We start from the raw sequence: 23,414 nt of genomic DNA, 5'->3' as shown, positions 1-23,414 counted from the left end.
ATAAAAGCTGTGAAGAATCGCAGTTGACCTAAGTCAAGGTAGTTTAGCAGCCTGTGGATGATTTTGTTATTTTACATCTGGACTCAGATGGTGGTTTTGCGACTAGCATAGCTTTCTGTAAGTTCAGATCTCTTCACCAGTTTTTTTGCTTCAGAAAAAGAGATGTTTTGGGTATACTTTATTCTGTTTATTTCCATTTGCTCTTTCCAGATTGGACACTGTTTCAAAGAAGAAGAATGGTCGCCTGAGCAGTTGGTGCATTTTTTATAGTCACTGTCACAATCTTGTGTTGTGTGTGTCTTCTCACCACAGTGAGCACACACAACAGACAATGTGCAGGTAGATACACCGTGTCCATATTTGTGGCATTTAAAACACCTGAGCGGGTTGGGGGATGTATGTATCAACCTGAATATTACAGTAGCCTGCCTTCACTGATTTGGGTGCATTTGGAGAGGGAAAAGTAAACAGATACGTATTGGTTTTGATGGTTTCGTTGTTTCTCCGGGTTGAAAAGCGCTTGAAGTAGAGTACACCTTGAGCCTTCATTTCAGATCCTATATCAAGGTCCGACATATCATCAAACAATCGATCAAGATCTCTGACGATACCTTTGCTTGTGTTCAAGGTTTTATGCGGAGAGACCGCGACCGGAATGCCCACGAAAGATTTAGTATTCATCAAGTTGGTTGATTGTTGTCTTTTTCCGCATTCAATTAACAACGTACCCGAACGTAAGCGTCTAATGTTCTTAACATCCCCAGCAATACCTTGAATACCCTTCGATACTGCGAAAGGGTTCAGCTTTAATGGCGTCTTGTCGGGAGTCTCAATAACAAGAAAACGTGGCCAATATTCAATCGATAGAGACGGTCTGTGGTCAGTATCATCAGGATCAATTTCAAGTGGACGTTTTGTTTTTTGGGGGGGTATGTCATAAGCCATGGTTGGTGTCATATGGTTCATCATCCGAGCTCCCCACCCACCACGGAGTATCACAAGGACAATGCTGAAGCAAGCGGGCCTCCAGCTTGCAGCACCAAGGATACCCGGATGATATACTCCAGTAGAAGAATTATAAATAATTAGTCTACCAGATTGGCCCATGAGCCATCGCCTTCTGGCACAAGACTCTTGGCAAATTTCATATAATCATAATTTGGATAATTCACAATCGAAAAAGTTACAGATCAACAATAGTGCCAAGACTAAAATTCACAACAATTCAGAATCAAATTTGTGCAATGACACATACATAGTCCATGCACAGGGCTTGGCATGACCAGCCGATTGGTTGAATCGGGCCAATTCAACCACCCGTTTAGGTGAAGTAAGGGCCGAAGTGGTGTGTTGGGCAAACGGAACGCAGTTAAAAGCCCAACTGCCCTCAACCACCAGGATCCCGTCTTCCACCGACACGGGACGCAACCCATGGCAAACAGGTTGCCCAATTTAGTCGCCTCTTACGACAAGCAATGGGGTGCTGTGGACACATTCTGTCCCGGGTCCACACGGGAGAAAAGCACTTAGCGTTACCCAGCACCCACCACGAGGAGGTGGCTCTTCATGGGTGTCCCCTGCCCGGTATCACAGATAGTATCGTATCGTGGCTGCTCAGCGCACTGGGTAAAACTGCCACGTGGCTTGTTCACAATCTGTGGGCATTTATCGTCGCCATGGCTTGGCTGGTGTACGTTGCGGCTAGAAGGGTTTTAACTGGCCGCGACACCTCCGACCACCAACACTGTTTTACAATCGATATGTTTCTGGTTGGCTGCCTGCATAGTGGAGGAGACTTGCAGTTGGATGTCCGCAGGACGCCTTGGCTCTGGTGGTGATACCACCGTAGGAGTTCCCCTACACCCCAAGTGGATGGTTGTACGTGGGATACGTTTACATCAGCATTAACGCCCAACTTTTGGTCGGCTGTGGCAAGGATTATTTCATTGTTGTAGCCCGTTATTTTATTGATTCTCAGACGCATGTCGCTCGGAGTCACGTACAATCCAACACCAAACACGTAGTGGACTTTTGACCTGGCGTATTATAACGTGTCCAGGGTATCTTTTTATAGCACTAGTTAGATCCACTGGTGATGCAATAGCATCCTCAATATTAACCACGAACTGTTTCTGCGCATCGTAAGCGCTTCCAGTACCTATGATGCTGGAGCGCGTCTGTGATTGAGCCCCGAGAATAACCCACACATACATTCTAATCGAATCGTTTAAATGGATAGTGCCCGCGCGAGTGTATCCTTTTGATGTATCCAGCATAAATTATTTCCAATCATCACCTGGTCCTTGTTTGAACCTCCAAACGTGGTAATCCTTGATGTCATCAAAAGTTAAAAAACGGTCATCCCACTCGTTTGTTTTAAAGTAGTGATATGACTTATATCCCCTTTTTTTAACCACATCGTAGCTCGCTTCCGAGAGAGACTGATTGTGAACGATGTGAATTCCTAATCCATGATTCAGCCCCTGCAAACGCCAGTCCATCTTCGTATCAACACCAAATTCGTTACAAACTCGTTCATATGCCCGTCTATCGTACGGATTGTTTATTGCATTCCATGCCTTATCCTGAGGTACTGGTGTGCTTATTTCTTTGAGAATTCGTCTGATATGGTAGTACACATGAAATGTAAACACAGTGCACCACACAGCGAAATTGAATTGGTTCTGCCAGCACTGCCTCGGGTTGTTAAAGCATGCGTGTACCGTTTTCACGTTCGTGACAGAAAACCCATAATGCTCAAACACATCCATGAATCTGGTCTGAAATACGAAGCATCCTCATCAACCAAGATTGTCATGTGTGTGAAGTCGGAGGTGTTTATGTTGTCGTTTTTGGGGTAACGTACTTCGAGGTTATGCATATTATTATTATATATGATATATATTATAATATGTACATTAAGCTTCCTGATATAACAAACGGTGATACCGTTCAACTTAAACACGCCACTGATAACACATCTGGCCAACTTGAAATAGCACTATGCGATATAACCTACTACTCGCAATGGACAAACATCAACCACGAAAATAATGAGTTGTTCGTCAATGGAGTGCGAAACAAAAAACTGGTGGCTACTACAGCGTGTGTTCTCTCAGTGATGAAGTTTTCAAACCATTAGGAGCTGAACTTAGAATAAATGACTCAAACGGAAGAGTGGTGTTAGACAACCACCATGGATAAAACACTGAAACTCGATGATAAGTTGTTGGAGATGCTAGGGTATCCGCCAGAGGTTGAAATGCCCCCTGGTATTTCCGTCACTAATATATCCGTACCAAATCTAATTCCATGCTACGAGCTATGTGTTCATCTCGATCAGCTTAGCACAACGGATAATATACAAAATGAACGTCCTTCCACGTTTTTGAAGGTTGACTCGGTAAAACCAGAAAATACAATGAGGGTTGCACCGAGTCATTTTCATCGCGTCAGTATAAAAAATTAACATTGGTAATATTTCTGAATTAAAAGGATCAATTTTAGATACAAAAAACAGAGCTGTAAATATAGGATACCTAAGCGTAACACTACATATACAAAATGTCTAGTAATCAAGGGCCAGGAGATGTGTTAATACAAGTTTATCAGACCTAGGTGATACCAGAGGGTTTGATGACACAGGAATAGATGGTAAAATATATGCTTTTAAGCTTATAAACAACATTTACAGTCGTGTCGTCTGTGGATCTGGTAGTAATTTTAACCTAGTATCCCGGGCTGGTATGGGATAACTGTCTCTTCAAGTACAGAAGTCCATCAGTGGGTCCACAACACTTTATTCATGATATTATCTGTTTACAACTACATGATGCTGTAACGAGGGCTCGGAGCATTTTGGGAGGCTATTGTCAGCCAACCTGCCTAGCCGCTGTTCGAGGGGTCCAGTCCAGCCTCACACAAAGCATTCTTAATTTAACCCTAGGGTCACGTGACGTGACGTATTTGTCCAGATGTCAGCCTGCAATATCCTGCACCTCATCCACAATGTCATGCTTCAGTGGCCAACCGGCCTTTGTCTAACTAATTATAGGCAGCTAATGACTTAGTGTTGGTGGCCATGAAGACAGTGGTCAAGCTGCGTTTGATTTCCTTTCTATAGAGAGCTATTTCAATTTACATACCTCAAGGGATATAATAAATATTTCTCACAAACCCTGTTCCAAAATGCCAACGACATATGCCTACGATACTAGATACATCAGGATCTGACAGCAGCACAGGGTACGATGTAGTTCACAACGACACGGACGAATGGACAATACACCCATCGTTCTGTGGTAAATTGTTCGATTTGGAAGATCTTGATAGGCCAACAGAGATTTATCAAACATGCTGTACTATCTAATACGCACTAGCAACAAGTGGACGATGTTGCCAGCTCAAATCAACTGGCTTCTCAACATAACACTAATTTCACAATATGTTTTCACCGAAACAAAAGACCAGTACCTAAACAAAGTCGTAAACAATGGAATTCTGCTTGTAAGCATAACACCAGTCTCGAGAAGAGGAGTCCACATACTGTCGTGTAAACCGAGGGAGACCGCCGTATTGCAGTTGGTTAATGAATTTGATGGTGTAACCGTCCTCCTAGAAAACCTCTCACAAAATACCACGCTGGCCATACAACTCTAACTAGGTGAACCACCACAGAGCGATATTGTCATATTGAAACGAATCAAACTCCGGTGGGTTGAAAAACACAAGCGTCACGTTTGCTCAATTTACGTACAGGTGGTTGGTGATTCACACATCAGTTTGCAAGATGTCACAGTGACAGTGGAAGACACTGTAACTCTAAGTTGTGTCAAAGGCATTTAGAAGTTGGAGAAATCAAACTAAAAGTGCTTTATGGTTCAACTTCTTTATTATACAAGGTCACAACGTTTCGAGACAGATAGATTCTAGTCTCTTCTTCAGGTGAAGTGAGGGTAAAACTAAAGGGTTGTAGTATATATACACATAACAGTGGACCGATAACAATGGGTAACAAGATATACAGGTTTCTATTAACTGATGTACAGGCTTCGATTGATTGATGTACAGGCTTCAACTTATGTACAGGCTTCAAGTGATTGGTGTGCATGCTTGTGTTGATTAGGTTCAAGGATGAGAGGAAGGCAATACAAGAACTCAGAAAGGACAAGGGGATCACCATCACGGCTGCAGGCAAAGGGAAAGCCACAGTTATCATGGACACTCCAGAATTCACACAACTAGTAGACAAGACCTTGAAAGACCCCATAACTTACAAACCTCTAAAGGATGACCCTACTGCCAAACTAGGGAGACAGCTAAAGAAAACTCTGAAGACCCTCCATACCAACCGAGAAATCAGTGATTCCATATTCAACCACCTCAATCCCCAAAACTCCCAACCGCCATATGCCCGTGCCACCGTCAAAATACATAAGAACCCTGTAAAGACTAGAATCCTTGTATGCTCTAGAGGATCCGTCTACTACAACATGGCCCAACATCTATCCCGCATCCTAGCCCCACTGGGCAAAACTGACAGCTCCTTTGTGAAAGATTCGGCATCTCTCGCACAGCAACTGAGAAACACCAGTGACACAAAAAAAAGTTACGACGTCAGCTACGACGTGGTAGACATATTTACCAATATACCCATCAAAGAAGAAATTTTAATCCTATCTACTAGACTGGAAACATCTCTACCAGACCTAGACTCACAGCCCAAAGCATCGTCGATCTCGTAAGTAAATGCTTCGACACTTCATATTTCAACTGAAATGGCCAGCTCTACCAACAGATCCATGGATTGCCAATGGGATCCCCTCTATCACCACTACTGACAGAAAAATACATGATTGCCTTTGAAGAAACTGCCCTGAAAACTGCACCATTCACCCCAAAGCATTGGTTCCGCAAAGTAGATGATGTCCTAGCTCTCCTGGACGACAACCAAGATCCAGAGGCCCTGCTGCAACACTTGAATTCCCAACACCCAAGAATTCAGTTTACAATGGAAGAAGAGACACACCAACAGCTTCCCTTCCTGGACATTCTTCTCCACCGACGCCAACAATCCATAGCCACCAGTGTTTACCGTAAACCAACACATACAGATCAGTATACATGTATTCATCACCAGTCCAACCATCATCCCCATCTTGCTACCCTGGCAAGAGGAGCAAAAGCGGTCTGCAGTCCTGACAGCCTCCACAGCGAATTAAAACACCTGAAATCAACCTTCCAAGACCTTAACGAGTACCCACCCCATCTAGTCAGCAACACCATCACCAAGACCCTGAAAGAAACTCCCAAGTCAACTAAACCAGAACTTTCCCCCATCAGAATTAACATACCATACCATGGCCAGATAAGTCATTGCATCAGCCGTCTCATCAAGAAAACAACAGGAATAGACGTCACCTTCCGTAGCGACACCAACCTGAAAACGCTACTATCAGCTAATGGACGCGGGCCAACAACACCTAAATGCAACAATCCAGCAGGATGCATCTACCAAATCCAATGCAGTTGTAAAGAAACATATATTGGTGAAACTGGTCGACCATTGGCTATCAGGTTAAAAGAACACAAAACATCAAATTCAAAATTTGGATCAGAAGTCTGCTGTATGTGAACACATCATGCACAACCCCAATCACAAGATTGTTTGGGACAACACCAGGACATTAGTTAGGAACGCCAATGACTTCAAAAAACGGAAGCTCCTAGAAGCCATTGCAATCAAGCGGAACAAGCCCACAATCAACAGAGACGGAGGTGTTTACTTACCCAATGCATGGAACCACCGTATCCTCAGTGGCTAATCTTTATCCAAAAATCTTTACCTGTAACTCGTTAACCTAATCAACACAAGCCTGCACACCAATCAGTTGAAGCCTGTACATCAGTTAATAGAAACCTGTATATCTTGTTTCCCATCGTTATCGGTCCACTGTTATGTGTATATATACTACAACCCTTCAGTTTTACCCTCACTTCACCTGAAGAAGAGACTAGAATCTATCTGTCTCGAAACGTTGTGACCTTGTATAATAAAGAAGTTGAACCATAAAGCACTTTTAGTTAGACTGTAACTCTAACCAAGGTTTTTCTAACCGAGCACATCAATTTTATTAGTTTAAAGTTCATACATGAGACACTATGAGAAAAAACAAACAATTGGAAACTATTTTCTAACAGAATATATAAACAATGGTTAGCTCCAGTGTAACACTCGGTGATCTAGGAGACACTAGGAGAGTTTCAATTTACCTGGTGAGGAAGACACCCCATGCATCTTTCTCTTTAGAGATAGAGTGTACAAACGAATGCCACTAGCAGATTTTACAGAGCTTAAATGGGTAATTAAAATAACACTAGCCAACCCTTACATTGTTTTTAGCCAAAATGATTACGTTTCCAAAATTACTAACAACGGCATCATTCTCACGTCCTTTAATCCCTTAGAAGATAATTCTATACAAGTGTTAGGAATACCAGGTCACACTGGCAACATGCTAGCGCCAGTTGAATCGTATGCCAGTTTAGTCATTCACAGTATATATGATTACCAACGTGATTTGTTTCTGGATTCATATGGTATGAAACCACACACACCACTAATTATAGATGTATATCTCTCAGAGAGTTCTGGTCAAACAATACTTTTAGTTCGCCTTATAATATTTTGGGATAAAAGACACAAGAATAAACGTTGTCGAATCATACTAAGACAAGGCTATCCACCATCAACAAGTCTGGTTTTGTTTGTCTGGGTTTTTTGTGTTTTTGTTTTTGTTGGTTTTTTTTGTTTGTTTTTGTTTTGACTTTGTTTTTTATTTGTTATTTTTGGGGGGTTTGTCTTTGTTTTGTTTTTTGTTTTTTTGTTTTTTTGTTGTTTTTTGTTTTGGGTTTGGGTTTTTTTATGTTTTGGGTTTTTTTGTTTGTTTTTTGTTTTGTTCTGGATTTTTTTTTTTTTTTTTTGGGGGGGGGGGTGGTTTCTGATCATTTTGTAAAGAGTACATGATATTGTCTGAGACATACCTTTATCCAAGAGGTACCAAATGGCAGATCGTTTTTCAGGTTTTGCATTTTTTAGAATCATTATACCTCAAGGTGTTGTTGTGATGACTAATATCTAAACCACATTACCCATATGTGGAATTTGGATAACGATTCCTTCAAAATAAAATTGAATCCTTTTAAAAAATGGGACATCGAGAATTTACAGATGTACTATATCGTGGCTGACTACTTTTTAAACGCCCCTCATGTATATGAAGCCACGATATCAATTACCTCTCTCAATTTAAGCACAGAATCGTGTCAAATCACATAAAATGGCATTAATTCGACACAAAAGTATCCAATATATGTTCATGTTTTCAAAACATATATCAGACTTTCAGAACATTCACAAAAGGATCATTTCCATTCTAATATGATATTATTTCAGTAATCGTAACTTGGTTCGTCAGTGTGGTTATGTGAAACAACGTTTACATATTTAAACTACCCACCTGGAACATCTAAATCTAATTCTGTGGCCAACAAACCTTTAATTCGTGGAGTCCCAGTCCAACTATGGTCTGCTGAGCATATGTTTGCCATGGTATGTATATATGATTGCAGATCTTCACACGTGAGGATTCATACAGGTAAAGCTCTTCAGCGTACACAGCATCACGAACTTTATGAAATTATATCACATATGATAAGCATGTCTATATGTTTTTCATTTGATTCATCAACGATATGTCTTGTGTATGCCCACCGCCTTGTGTTTGACGTGTTTTGAAGGGATGTGGACATAGTGATAGAGAGATGATATGGAATTATGGGTTCTGGAATGTTGGTAGTGACATATTTCAGTTATATATAGTGATTTTACACTCACCTCGTACCTGGGACAGGATTATACTTAATAAGCGGTAATTTATTACTGATGCTGTGAACCTTTAACAGCCAGCGATGCAATCGTGATAGGCTTAACACCCTCGATATATGAAAGTACTTATTCTAGTATGCAAGAATGGATACTGTTAAACAAACGCAAGTAAAGTACTCAGCTCATTTCGGAAAAGTGCATTTTGCCGGTGTATTTCAAGGTTCTAGTTTTTCTTGGAACTAATGTCTTTCGAGAGAAGGAAATCTGTCTGCGCCAAAATGCTAACCGCTGGTTACCCTAAAAAGTCATTGTTTGACAAACATTATTACGTTGTAATTTTGTGTGTCACGTCGGCTGTTAAATATCTGTAGTAGTGTTGAACCTTGTCTTTTTATGTTAGGTGCATTAGTTGATACTCTTGATTTCCTTTCACATGTCATTTCAATTTCCACTGTCGCGTGGGTGTTTTTATATATTTTCATTTTTCAGTTATTTTATATTTCCCAGTATAATTCCTGTAGTTATTGTTAAAATAGTGAGTAGTATCTATATGTGATCGCATGGCAAATTTACTTCCAAATTAAATAATGGGGGTTGTGAAACCGTATCTGCTTGCTCAAAAAGGTCCTATAACACGTGGACCAGGCGCTAGAAGTGTGACACAATAGGGAGAGAATGTATTGCCAAATGTACGTCTCTCTGAACCAAATCTCTGAAGTTAAACAGCAAAGAACAGTAATCATATTCGGTGAGATACAGCTGTACGTCTATTCACAAGATTATTTCAGGGTGTCGTTACTGACAAATTAACGCATTCATGTGAAAGGGAATTCTGTCTTGAATATCTTGATATGAGTGCGATATTTTGTGTGGACAACAATTCACAAAGATCCCGTCAGTCGCTATATGTAAACTACAGTGAGTGTGTTGCTAGGACGCCTCTTTGCACGCTCTTCACCATAGTGACACAGCGTTCCAAGGGAAGCAATTCTGCACCACGACTGGGCATCAGACAAGGGTTGTTTGAACGGCAGGCTCTTTACGTTTGCATTTCTCATAATGTAGGGTACTCTCATAATGTAGGGTACTCTCATAATGTAGGGTACTCTCATATATTGTTGTCTTAACACTGTGGACAGTACAAACAAACAACACGACCAAGTAAAATTTCCTATGATACATTTATTCAGCATGACACATACACACATTGTTTGGGCAATAGTTTCATACGGATGGCGGTCTTTTTCCTGAAAAATATAATGACAAATTTCTCTATAAGACAACCATTAATGGACTATTGCAGTGATTGATTGAGTGAGTGAGTTTTTACGACAAGCATGGATTATCGAAGATCAACTGTAAGCCGGATTTTCACGGGTGGGAAATATTGGAACATAAGGAGCCCATGTTTGTAGCATTACACCGCGGATGGAATCAGTAAGACAGACAGTATGTGTAAAGACGGTAGGAGATTTGATAACAAATTGAAGGTCTGACATGTGCATTTATCATATATACCTATTTCCCGTGATGGTGGTGTCCATGGTGATGGTGCCCGTGATGGTGGTGTCCATGGTGATGGTGTCCGTGATGGTGGTGTCCATGGTGATGGCGTCCGTGGTGATGGTGACCATGGTGATGGTGTCCGTGATGGTGGTGACCATGGTGATGGTGCCCGTGATGATGGTGGTGATGATGGTGGTGATGTCGGTGACGTCTATGGCGGCGACAGCTGCGATGGCGGTGGGCAGAGGATAGTTCAAACAGCAGCACAGAACCTTGAACAAGTTTCAGAGATCATTACGGAGATCTGATACAACTGTATATGAAACAAAGATCCACATCTTTCAAGTGAATTCGTGCTTTGACACAAACGTCCATATAGAAGTATGAGCATTTCAGATTTGATTACGGTATACAGCGTAAATCATACTTCTCAGCTTAAACATTGACACAGACAAGCACTCTTATTCAAGAATCATATCCTGAACATACAATAAAGAATGTAGATCATCATACTTACAAACAATAAACAACACAAAAAGGGTTGAAATCTTCATGTCCTTATTCTGTTCCCACTCTGGATGTGAATGTCCAGAATGGCGGTGATGGTCACTTTTATACACTGACCAATGATACGTACGTGAGGTTTAGTACCCTCTGTACCTCGTCGTCCCGCACGTGTTTGACAGACCACCTTATGTGCCCGTGGTCGCACATCCTGAGTTACATAGATAGGACTGGGAACCGTGTACGACGACATGCACTGCATATGTGATTGAGACTGTCAACTGGGACGACATGATACTGTTCAACATCAGCGTTGTCAGCGTGAAAACTCTGCTTGATGTCACTCGGACGCCAACTAGGTTTGGCATCACTCAAAGTCCGACTTGGCCTGGTATTTATGGAACTAACAGTGTTGTCTGCCTGATGAAGTTTGAAACGTTTTAAATATCAATTAATTGTCGACAAGCAAATTAATTGATCCTTAATAAAGGTCATTTGCACACAGAGAGCAATGTCATTTGGAAGATAATTCTGCATGCAAGGGTAGTTCTATTTACTCGAGTGTTCTCGTATAGTAGACGGCCCATTTAAAGGATCAGGAGGCTGACAGGGGGTATGAGGAGATTTGTCCCAATAAATTCAACATTAAACAATCCCGGGCCATTCTTGTACAAACATGCTTTTGTATGAAATCAGTTTGTTTGTCTTTTTGTTTGAATAAGCAATTATCATCATTGCATCACATTGGTTATTCCAATTATTTTGTCGTTTTTGATGAGTCACACGGCTCAGAAAAACTGAAGTTTCTAGTACGTGTTGAAAACCTATCATTGCAAGAATACGGGGGGTGACCGTCCCTAATTACGTTCTTTGTGCATAATTATATCGTGCGACGATACTGCAATGTTGTATAGTATTTTCACTTTGTCATGATTCGCGTGGGTAGCTACGGGTGATACAACGATATTAAGAATCAATCCCCGTAAGTGCACCTTTTCATTCACACCTGTAAAGGTGAGATGAAAGTGTATATAGAGTATTATAGTGCTTTACTCACAAGTCCCAAGTTTCCATTGAGGCAGGAAAGAAGCTATAGTGTCCTGTAATATCTTTATAAATTATCAATATGTATTCAATTAATCGATCTCTTTGACTGACAATCACAATAAACCTTTTTGAAAAGCCAAGGGCTGTATATAAATGCACATTTCACTTAAGCGTGCTGAAGGTTAATTTAGTATTTAAAGATAAATATTACTCATTCGCTAAGAGCGAATTAAGATTATTTTCCATTTCAATCAATCATCATTTTTCTGCTATATCACGTGGACGTGCATGTATCGGGGCTTTCTGCATTGTTAACAGTGTGGTGACGATCGACATATTCTTCAGCAGTCGATTTTACAGCGACAATACTCTCTGCCAATATAATGTTATCCGATGTTTTCATGTTTGGATTTCAACACAATATCTCAGAAATGTAAGAAACCAAATAGATCTTTCATATTTACCTAATTAATGACCAACATTAATACAGGCTCCATGTTTCACTGTACTCAAAAGCAGTTATTGTGACAGGATATTCCAATGAAAGGCAAATGTTCAGTGTTATGTAATGATCAACCGTCCGCAAGAAGAGCGTACCAGACATACGTATAACGCCTAAACACAAGAGAGGATTTAGAAGCATTTTTACGTGGTCGGTGTGTGTGTGTCCACCTTGTAAACTGATGCAGACTTTTGAGGCCACTAAACGTTGACGAAAGTTCATAGGCAGATCATTCTATGTACGAGGAAGATGTGGCGGAGATTTTGCAGCCTTCTTGGAAGATTGCTGTTGAATTTCGCTCCATTTCATTCCAGACGTTCTCAATGGCTGACTAATCAGGGGACGTTATGGCAAATGGAATTGTAAAGCAATGTACTCATAAAAAGCTCGGGCAAAGCGTGTCCCAGTACTGATAACAGGGCCGTTCTGTTGTAGCTGTTACCCCACATGAGATCACTACAATCCCTTTCCAGAACACGGGAATCAGTCCATAATGCCTGAATATATACATGTGTGTGTGTGTGTGTGTGTGTGTGTGTGTGTGTGTGTGTGTTTATGACATTATGACGTCATAGATGGAACCCGACATAACTACGTTTTTCGTCTCCCGCTATTGTCGCTAAATGTAACGTCATACTCATGATGACGACATATCTATTACAGGTGTGCGTCGCCTATGACGACACTCAGTTTTCATTAACCACCTGAAGAGCCGTTGGACGGCGAAATATCTTGTGGAGATAAAAGGAAGTTTTTACTAGAAGAAATATCTGGACTCATCATTTATATATACCTCATATCATCATTTGGTACATAGAGGATATTGTAGGAGTGCCCTTGTCATACTATGTTTCCGACACGAGTGCCTCAAGATTGGTATTTCCTGGGCGACAGAGAGAGATATACCGAAATTTAGGCACCAGTAACCCTCGCATTGTGACGTCACGTCACCACGACAAAGGGATATTTTGCCCAAGGGCATGGTATGAAAAATTTGAACCCTATATATGTTCGCCCTCGTAGGTAATAAAAATATATACTCATAGGTAAAAATTAGTAAGGTAAAAAATATTTAGTTATTATTATTCAATCTGCAATCTTGATCTTTATCTACCGCAGATTACATTGTTTGTTCAGCTACCCTGTTCCTCTTTGTCACTTCCATTAATTAGCTGTATATGACATTTATGGCTTTTATTGGTCATCCCCCCTGGACTGTAGAAGGAAGTGCTATTAGTTTCTCTATCTGTCCATTTTTTAATCTTGCCTGTCTATTGTTGTTAAAACCTATATATATGTATGCTCACATCTATAGTGTTGGTGAGATGTGAGTGTGGAGACCGGCATTCCTGTCTTTGTAGGGACGACCGCGAGCAGGATTATGCCGCTCGCAGGAAAGGCCCTGGGGTTGAGCTGGAAGTCCGCTCACCTCATTCATGTATACTTGTTTGTCATGTCTTGTGAAACCAACTATAGAAGTTTGAACAATTAAACGATGCCTTCGTCTCCGTCAACGTAATGTTCATCGAAATCACGAGCTAATTCACTACGAGCCGATGACTACACTCCCCCGTTGACAAATATATAAAAGTGTATATTATATTTTCAAACATGCTTCATCGACCATAACACGGTGAAATGCCCATTTGTGTACTGTTTGAGGTAATCGGTGGCAATGCAGAATTAAGGTAGTGTAGCACTGAGTGAATGAGTTTAGTTTTACGCCATACTCCGCAATATTCCAGCTATATGGTGGCGATCTGTAAATAATCGAGTCTGGGCCAGACAATCCAATGATCAACAGCCTGAGCATCGTTCTGCGCATTTGGAAGTCGATGGCATGTGTCAACCAAGTCCGATCCCGTTAGTCGCCTCTTACGACCAGGTATTGTAGAAAGCACAACTAAGTCGATTTTCAGTCTACCTAACACAGGAACTCACTGTTGCTCTGTTGACATATGGTAATACTGTGTCATTTAGTGCACAAATCATTCTTTCTTTCACGATCGTTTTAAAACCCAAAACCAACTCTGATGTGAGTAGGATAACCTTGCACGCGAAAAAGGAACACAGTTAATGGGCGTATGTACTTGCCTCACCTCATGTGTCTAGTAGATCAGATCCTCCAAATCACAATCGGGAAAACACTTAAACATACTCTAAGAAAATAGGAAACGTGATGTATCTGAATAAAGTTTAAAAGATTAATCTAGTGTCAATACAATTAACTTCGTTCTCTTGTTAGCTTCCATGCATTGTCGTCACATCAGGTATTTACCAGGTGATAATTAAGCTATTCCCACTGAATATTAGTTTTGTTCGTGTCGATAAAACATCCTGCAATTACCACAGTTTCTTTGTTTCAAATTCAATAAAGGGTAGAGATTGTCCTTGCAACATTACATAGCTACCCTTTTATTAGCCCATTTCCCATCCAACAGCCTTCCTGCCCACAATAACAATGTCTTTTTATGTGGCAAATTTCAGACACTATATATGTCCTTGATCAGTTGTCAAACGCATTTGATATCATTATAATCATGCAACTATTCCTCCATTTCAGAGGCCTATTATAATGACATGAACCAATAATTATGAAATATGTTCCTTCAACTAACGCTAAACATTTCGATCATGTACACTGCATTAATAAAAAAGATATTGGGAAGAGTTGCGCAGTGAGCATAACTTCAAATTAATTCACTTGATGTCTGTCCATGTTTCCCACTTACAACACTGGTAGTTCCATCAGGCCAAGTTGTGGCCTCGAGTGATACCAAATCTAGTTTTTGTTTTCTATTATGCTGGTCTGTCAAGCACAACCAGAATGAGAGGAGAGAGAGATCACCATAAATGTGTATTGTGGTCAGAGCTGAGAGTGTACGCTGTTGTGGTTAAGTGAAATCTGTACCCACTCATCACCGACCGTATCCGTGGGATCTGCCATGCTGGGATATTACACAAACACGTAGCATGACGACACGTTAAAACATGTTTGTTCGTGTGGATAATCGTTACAATAACACACAAAAACGGATGTTCTCTGTGTAACTTAGTCTGTTTCAGTAAAACTTGAATAACCACATGGAGCGTGTCGGTGCTGAGTTTCCCTGTACCAACACTGTTAGTTCCATAAATCATCAAGCCGAAATGCCTTCCGAGTGACATCAAGCAGTTTTCACGCTGACAACGCTGATGATGAACGGTATCATGTCGTCCCAGTTGACAGTCTCAATCACATATGCAGTGCATGTCATCGTAGACGGTTCCCAGTCCTATCTATGTAACTCAGGATGTGCGACCACGGGCACATAAGGTGGTCTGTCAAACACGTGCGGGACGACGAGGTACAGAGAGTACTAAACCTCACGTACGATATCACCGGTCAGTGTATAAAAGTGACCATCACCGCCATTCTGGACATTCACATCCAGAGTGGGAACAGAATAAGGACATGAAGTTTTCAACCCTTTTTGTGTTGTTTATTGTTTGTAAGTATGACGATCTTCATTATTGTAAACTATTCTAGAATCAGGATAGGATAGGTGTCTATAGTGCTTGTCGATGTCATGGGTATATTTTAACCAACACTGCCAGTCATTGAGGGCGAAAGGCCCAGATCTGTATGTGAACTTTTGTGTTAATAACAATATAATTCACTAAGATATCATGGAAAAGTGTCTTACTTTCACAACTTGGAGAAAAAAGATATCTCAAAGTATGCTAAGCTCATAATTGAAAGGGTCAGGTCCAATGCACCATGATACATGTTCAAGGTTCTGTGCTGCTGTTTGAGCTATCTTCTGCCCACCGCCATCGACGTTGTCGCCGGCATAGACGTCACCACCACCATCATCATCATCACCACCATCACCATGGTCACCATCATCACGGACACCATCACCATGGTCACCATCATCACGGACACCATCACCATGGTCACCACCATCACGGACACCATCACCATGGTCACCACCATCATGGACACCATCACCATGGTCACCACCATCATGGACACCATCACCATGGTCACCACCATCATGGGAAATAGGTATATATGGGAAATACACATTGAGTTTGTAATCAAATCTCCTACCGTCTTTACCTTTGAAAGGCTTATTGCCACCAGGGTGTTATACATACTGTCTTATTGATTTCATCCTCGGTGTATATAGCTGTCTCGTTGATATTAGTGCCTCACGGCAAATAGGCATAACCAAATCTGGTCTTCATCACCTATCAAATGCTTAGTCACACTAGGATGTATATATCGCCATAGTGTCAGCGTGTAATGAGTAATGAAACAATATGTAACGTAAAAGGTCTTCGAACAGTAATCAAAATGAGTAAGTATACAGTCCTAAAAGTCTAGTACGTCATGAACTCTACATCCAAACATTTTCACCTTTTAAACTGTAACGTAGTCATTATGTTTCTTATCTAATAGAAAACCATTCCAGTGCAACTTGGGCATGTGCAAAGCTTCAGAAAGAAGACAAGGACCCAAACTATCAAGGTGTTGATCCCACAGTGACTGGCTGCGTCATTTTAAAATAAAGTATAATGACAAATACTATGGCGTCTCCTTGTCGGTCTGCGTTCGATCTTTGACAAGTTTGGTACAGATTCACCAACATCAACACATTGTGGACTAAAAAACACAGACCTGTCCTGTATACGTAGGCCTAGATATGTTCACTTAAACACCCGCACACACACCACACACACTCTTTTGGTTCCGCCAGAGGACTTGGGACTAAATGTCGTCAGCCCCACTGTCGTCCATGTCCACTACATTCGGCAACCAGTACACCGTGGGGTGCGCCTCTGTGTAGGCGGAAGACGGGATTCTGGTGGTTCTAGGAATGGCGTTACTTTGTCCAATACACCACACCGGATAAATCAGATACAATATTTTTTGTTTGTTTGTTTGTTTGTCGTGGCAGAGTATTTTTTTTCATATCCGTACAAACGGAACAGATTTGTGGTTATGTAATCTGTTGGTGGAAACCACAAAGATTCAGCCTTATCTCTACTGTATCACCCCTAAAAGCAATGCTGATGATGTTCAAAACATAAAAAAATTAAAAATTAAATGCACACATGCGGTAATTGTTTGCACTTGTTTGTTTGTTTAACCCCGCACTGTGCAATATTCCAGATATATGGCGGCGGTCTGTAAGTAATAGAGCCTGGACATGCGACACTCGCCTCTTACAACAAACTAGTGATGCTGAAGATCAGCTCTAACCCTGTTCTTCACGTGTCCCCAGTGAGGACTGATCGGATGTGGCTAGAGGAATGACCAGCGACATTGACTTGGTTGTTGATGAAGGAAGCGGGCAAAACATATATACTATAATAATATGAACAGACTACATTATTAGGTGCACTGACACAATAGTATACCTAGCGACGCAACGTTCTGGAACATTTCAAGAAACGGGCCAGACGAAAGTGGCACCCACAAATATATCAAGCATGCTTTAGAATCCACCGCTTTCAGGCCACCATCATCTTTTCTGAAAGCTAAGTGGTTGAGTAAGTGAACATAGTTTTCAGCAGACAGAGGAAAATTGAATGAAAATAATTACCGCTCTTTGCTGCTCCAGTTTACTAAATTAAAATACACGTAAATCCCTAAAATATAAGGCTAGAAAAATTAAATTCTGTAGGCGAGACAGCGATATCGCGAGAGGGGAAAGCGATAACACGAGACGAGAAATGATTGCACAAGACGAGAAAACGATAACACGAGACGAGAAAGCGATACCACGAGACGAGAAAGCGATACGAGACGAAAAAGCGGTGTTGCGAGACGAGAAAGCGATATCATTGTGCGAGAAAGTGATAGAGCGAGAAAGCGACAGTTCGACTGACCGAGAAAGCGATATTGCCCACAATTCAGTCCTGTCTGGGCATGACTGACTACAAACATCGCCATTAGTAGTTTCTTAATAGTATTAAATGGTTTTCAGTAATGCTCTTGTCTATGAACGGCATTGTTTGACTTGACGTTTAGAGAATATCTTAGATGGATGTAGACTTTCCTTTGCACACTAAATATTTGAACGTACGCGTATACTGTAGTCATATCGTGAAACACCGGAAACATTCTGGAGACGAAGGCATTACATATTTTATGCCATCACTCAGCTGAAATTGTCTTAACCTACTTAATGACACCAAACAGTTAAAATTTGATAGTGTGTTACCAATGTGATGAAAGGGACGGACCAATGACAAATACGGCATTGTGATGATAGCACAAACGCAACCTGACACCGTACATTCAACCACATCCAAAGCATCATCCTGAAATAAAATCACTGCAACAACCCACATTAAGTGACTTGCGATTTATGTATAACCCCACTAATTGGAACAATTTATATTTACCTCACTTTATTGTATTTCGTGGTTATAAAAAACACAGCTCTACTTTCTTTGAATTATTAAAAAATATATAATTTATTAACTGAACAGCTTCGCCTACATGATGCCAAATCGCTCCTACCCAAGGAACGAAGAGACGCACATGACAATGAAGTACCTTGGTACCTAAATTTAGAAACAGAACCATTCCACAGTCAATGGTCTAACCGTGACAAATAAAAGGATGCAGTCAAACGTTCGTCCGATCAAAGCTGAAAGTGGTACGCAGTTAGACGCTGGTCTCACTAACCAAAGTGAACTTCGATATGCATTTAGGAGTTGGTATGCTGAACAGTGGGAAAGTTCTATGGATATGCAGCTTCTTTATTATAATACAAGCAAATGTTTTTGTGTAGACACTGTTATCAAGCACGTTATGTACTATACTGCAGGAAAGACTTATATGTACATGAGAAAGTTTGCTCAGTAAGTTCATTGATGTTTACTAATTAACGATGATGCATGAAGAAGCCAAGTGTCCATGTAAATAACAACCCTTTGCTCTGTATCACGTTTATCTCATAGTATACATAACAGCACTAAAAGTGTTATGGATATATTATTGGGACAGTTTAAATGACATTTGTATGTCAAAGGTTGGTGTGTAAAACATTCCGTTTGCCATATCTGACCGCTATCGTATTTTATAAATACACTGTTTTACCTATCTTTGTATATATGTATTACATGTATATATCTCAAAGGGTACAGCTGCTCGAGGTCGTGTAGCATTGATAAGCTTGCTTGTGACGCGTGTATCCAATTAACCATTTTGGTCTATAACGTTTTCGTTGTCAAACTCGTTCAATACATGCAATTACCTACCTGCATTATTTTGTCTATAGTTTGGTCAACTCATGTGAAAACGATTCGAATCTAATGAGAGCAACAGGTGACATTCACTGGGTTGCAGACAAATAAACCCTCCTTCGCATCTACAAAACTCTTATCATGTTTAGTCTGGGCTGCGTCGCCCACCTCCTCTATCCCCTGTCAATAGTGATAAACTACACTCCCTATAATATAAAGCCCTCAAAATAGCGAAATGTCCCCAACCCATGACTTTTTCTTTGCTATTTCGTCATCTAATGTTCATTAATACACCCATATCAATATGTCAGTTATACATTTTACATGTGTTTAATGATACAGTGCTTTATTTCCCAAGTGATGAGTTTATTACGTTTTCGTTTAACACACCAATCACTTCGATGAATTGCGGCACTGTCTCAAGTCTATAGTCTAGAAATGGGGAGAGACAGTTTAGTATCACCTTACGTACAACAATATTATAAACAACAATAACAACATTACGACATATACATTTGGAACAATACCCTTTTACCCCATATTTGTACAAATATATGTTTGAAATATGTACACTTGAAAAGGTCCTGATGAAAGGTTCAGGGTGTATAACATTCCATCACTGATACAATAAAGACCGACGTCGAGAGAGAATATATTTGAGGATTAACACCGCACTCGGCACAATTCCAACTGTTTGGCAGCCGTCTGTAAATAATCAAGTATGGACAAGACAACCAATGGTCAACATCATGAGCATCGACCTACGTGATTGGGTAACAATTACATGTTACAGCGAGCCTGACTACCCGAACCCGTTGGTCACCTCATTTCAGCCAACAAACCTGATCTTGTCCTTTTTGAATTTATTTATATCATTGAATCTTCTGTCCCTTTTGACGGCAATGAGATTGACAAGATTCAGGACAAGCATAATAATTATGCGGAGCTCGCCTGTGAAATGTCTAGCTTGCATCCCAAGTACACTGTCGTCAGGCTCCCCATTTCATCAAAATGTCGAGTTGTCGCATTGTCGCATGTCGCGTTTTATTAGTTACGGCAGAATGTAAAGTCTATCACACGCAGGGTTATTTTGCGATGAGCTGAGACATCCATGGATCGAACTCGGAGCAATAATAAACGAACGTACATGTGGTCGTGAAGTCTGTCGAGTTTTATTAGTTACGGCGGAATGTAAAGTCTATCACAAGCAGGATGCAGAGTGACCCATTCGAGAACATCGCCTGATATTTCTGCCGATGTGGCCTGAATTTTAACAATCGTTCAGTTTTTTCACAACGTGTCGGTTTGATCAGCGAAGTGTCCAAAGTGGCAAATGTGCGTAGTGCAAGGATTCGAACCTATCATCATAGTTATCTGGTGTGACTTAGAGATATAACTTTGCACAGCAAATTGCCCAGCCTTGAATGAAAGGGCCACCCTGTGCCTTAATTACAATGAATAGTAGCGCTGATAGTTTGTTTTGCTGCTAAAACACACCTGATTGGCTAAAGAACATTTACAATATAAAAAATAATTAAGCAACAGAAAAAGTTTTGCATTAAGTTCAGGAAATGTAGCCCCATTGCCATTACGAGCACTACTTCATTTTTAAAAAACCATTGGAAGTGTGAAATAGAGTATAACATTTTCTGAGCCAGCGTAGACTAATGCGCACCGGTAATGGAAATGGGCGACAATGCGACAATGCGACAATGCGACAATGCGACAGTGCGACATATTTTGACCTTGAAAATTGTCGCTGTGTCGCGTGTTGCACTTTGGGGGAATAGAAAAATATTATTTAAAACGCGACATGCGACATCGGGACAATGCGATAAATGGACGAGATGTCGCGCTCTTTTGTCTCATTTTGCTTGTATTTGAGAAGGCGAAAACACGACAATGCGACAACGCGACAATGTCCTTTCCAGAGTTCCATAGACAATGGTGAGCACTATAACGAAATATTATCAATTCATGACCTCCGGGCTGCATTTAGAAAAAATCTATGGCACCGAAACGGGTGCTGATAACAATACCTCCTTTAATTGTATTAACCTGAACTGAGTCTTGACTTGAGATATTTCTTGCCTTCCTCAGAACACCTGTTCACAGATACAGTGTGGAAACTGATGAACCATGAACCTTCTCTTCAAGAACGCCAAATCAAATTAACTATTATGTTGGTTTTTTGTTTTGCTTTGTTTTGTTTTTCACAAAATTATGTTCAAATTCATTCAAACCCGTTTATGACACAGACACAACAACTGATATGTAATTGGACACTGTATCTCCGTGTAAGTTTTGTCTTCCATTAATTACAGCGAACTGCAGCGATACCTGCAGTAAAGGTGCAAATAGGATCGCCATTGTTATATTATCACTGACGAATGAACAATAAGGAAAGAAATCTTTTTAGCGTGAAGGTCATAGTCCATCTACATATCAAACAATAAATACATATAACGTGGTGGTTGTGGTGATGGTGGTGGCGGAGGTTCGAAAGCTGTACCGATGAAGGCTATACAAGTGTAATAGTGAGGAACACACATGTAAAGCTTCTTTAACATATAGTAACTCTAAGGTCAATGCCTCTTCAGGATTGAGTGTGTACAAAAGCGTGTCTCTGGTTTTAACTGTATGTGTGGAAAATATTTCTCTCTCAGTTCATAACTCATAACTAAAAGGAGATTTAACATAAAATGAAATTCATCTTCGATGACATCATTATGACAAAATGTATCAATTCTCAAATGTCTCTTCTACCAATATATTTCACTATAAACGGAGTGATAGAGGCATCGCTGCCAATAGATCTGATACAGTCTTCCCGACTTTCTGAGTACAATAGCTGGTTATTCACAGGAGAGTTCAAGCAATACTCTCGCGTAGATTCAATAACTTTCAGAGTACATTCAATAACAACTCGTACGTGAACAATGTATGACAATGTCTGCTATTCACTGCAGTGTCTTCGAGCAATTACGAAGGTGTATTTAGGTCATCCACTCATCTTGGATACATTGGGATTTGGCAGTAATCTTGCCACTGACTGATACGACATTGCCCTTGTTAGTTGCTCAGTCATGTTGTCATTCTGACTGATCCAGTGGTTCAGGGAAAGTAAGGACGATCTGATGTACCACACCACATTTTCCCCAATACATTCATCTCCAGTCTGTGAGAAGATGATACATCAGAGATCTAACACGAAAAAAGATGGACACCAAGGTAGGTGAAAAATATGCTCTAGATTTGGAGGTCAAACGAAACATTTTTCAAGTTGCTATGTGTTTATCTTTTGTATGATAAATTTATAATCATATCAAGCCCAGACGATGTAATTGATGGCGGCAATGCCTACGGGTCTGAAATAAAGTAGAAGGATTGTCCTGGCATATACTTTTGAAATAGTCCTCATGATCACCAGTGGTGTTTTTGTTTATACTGATAAGACGTAATCTAGTATCTGATATTTTAAAGTTTGATAATATATATTTATTCTAGAAATCTGATCCAAACATTAGTTGTTCTACATCCTTTTTCGTTGTTATATATTTGTAATACTGAAAATAAATTTAAAACTTTAACTCAGTTTTGGCCATGCATAGTTGAACAATTTTCTCCATTACGGATAAAAGTTTATCTCAGTCGACCCGTGAAGGCCGGGGTAGAATAGACCTTCACCAAGCCAGGCTTGCCATAAAAGGCGACTATGTTTGT

At 40.5% G+C, this 23,414-nt stretch overlaps 1 protein-coding gene across 1 annotated transcript; it reads left to right on the top strand.

Moving 5' to 3' along the window:
- The first annotated feature begins 5,108 nt into the window (after positions 1–5,108).
- On the top strand, positions 5,109–5,744 carry LOC137267723 (uncharacterized). Its single transcript, XM_067802180.1, has one exon. The coding sequence runs from the start codon at positions 5,109–5,111 to the stop codon at positions 5,742–5,744; it is 636 nt and encodes a 211-aa protein (XP_067658281.1).
- The last annotated feature ends 17,670 nt before the right edge of the window (positions 5,745–23,414 follow it).

Source organism: Haliotis asinina, chromosome 16 (assembly GCF_037392515.1).
Source record: "Haliotis asinina isolate JCU_RB_2024 chromosome 16, JCU_Hal_asi_v2, whole genome shotgun sequence".
Classification (NCBI taxonomy): Eukaryota; Metazoa; Mollusca; class Gastropoda; order Lepetellida; family Haliotidae; genus Haliotis; species Haliotis asinina.
Note: the sequence above shows the minus strand (reverse complement) of the source record. Positions and strands in the feature narration are given on the sequence as shown.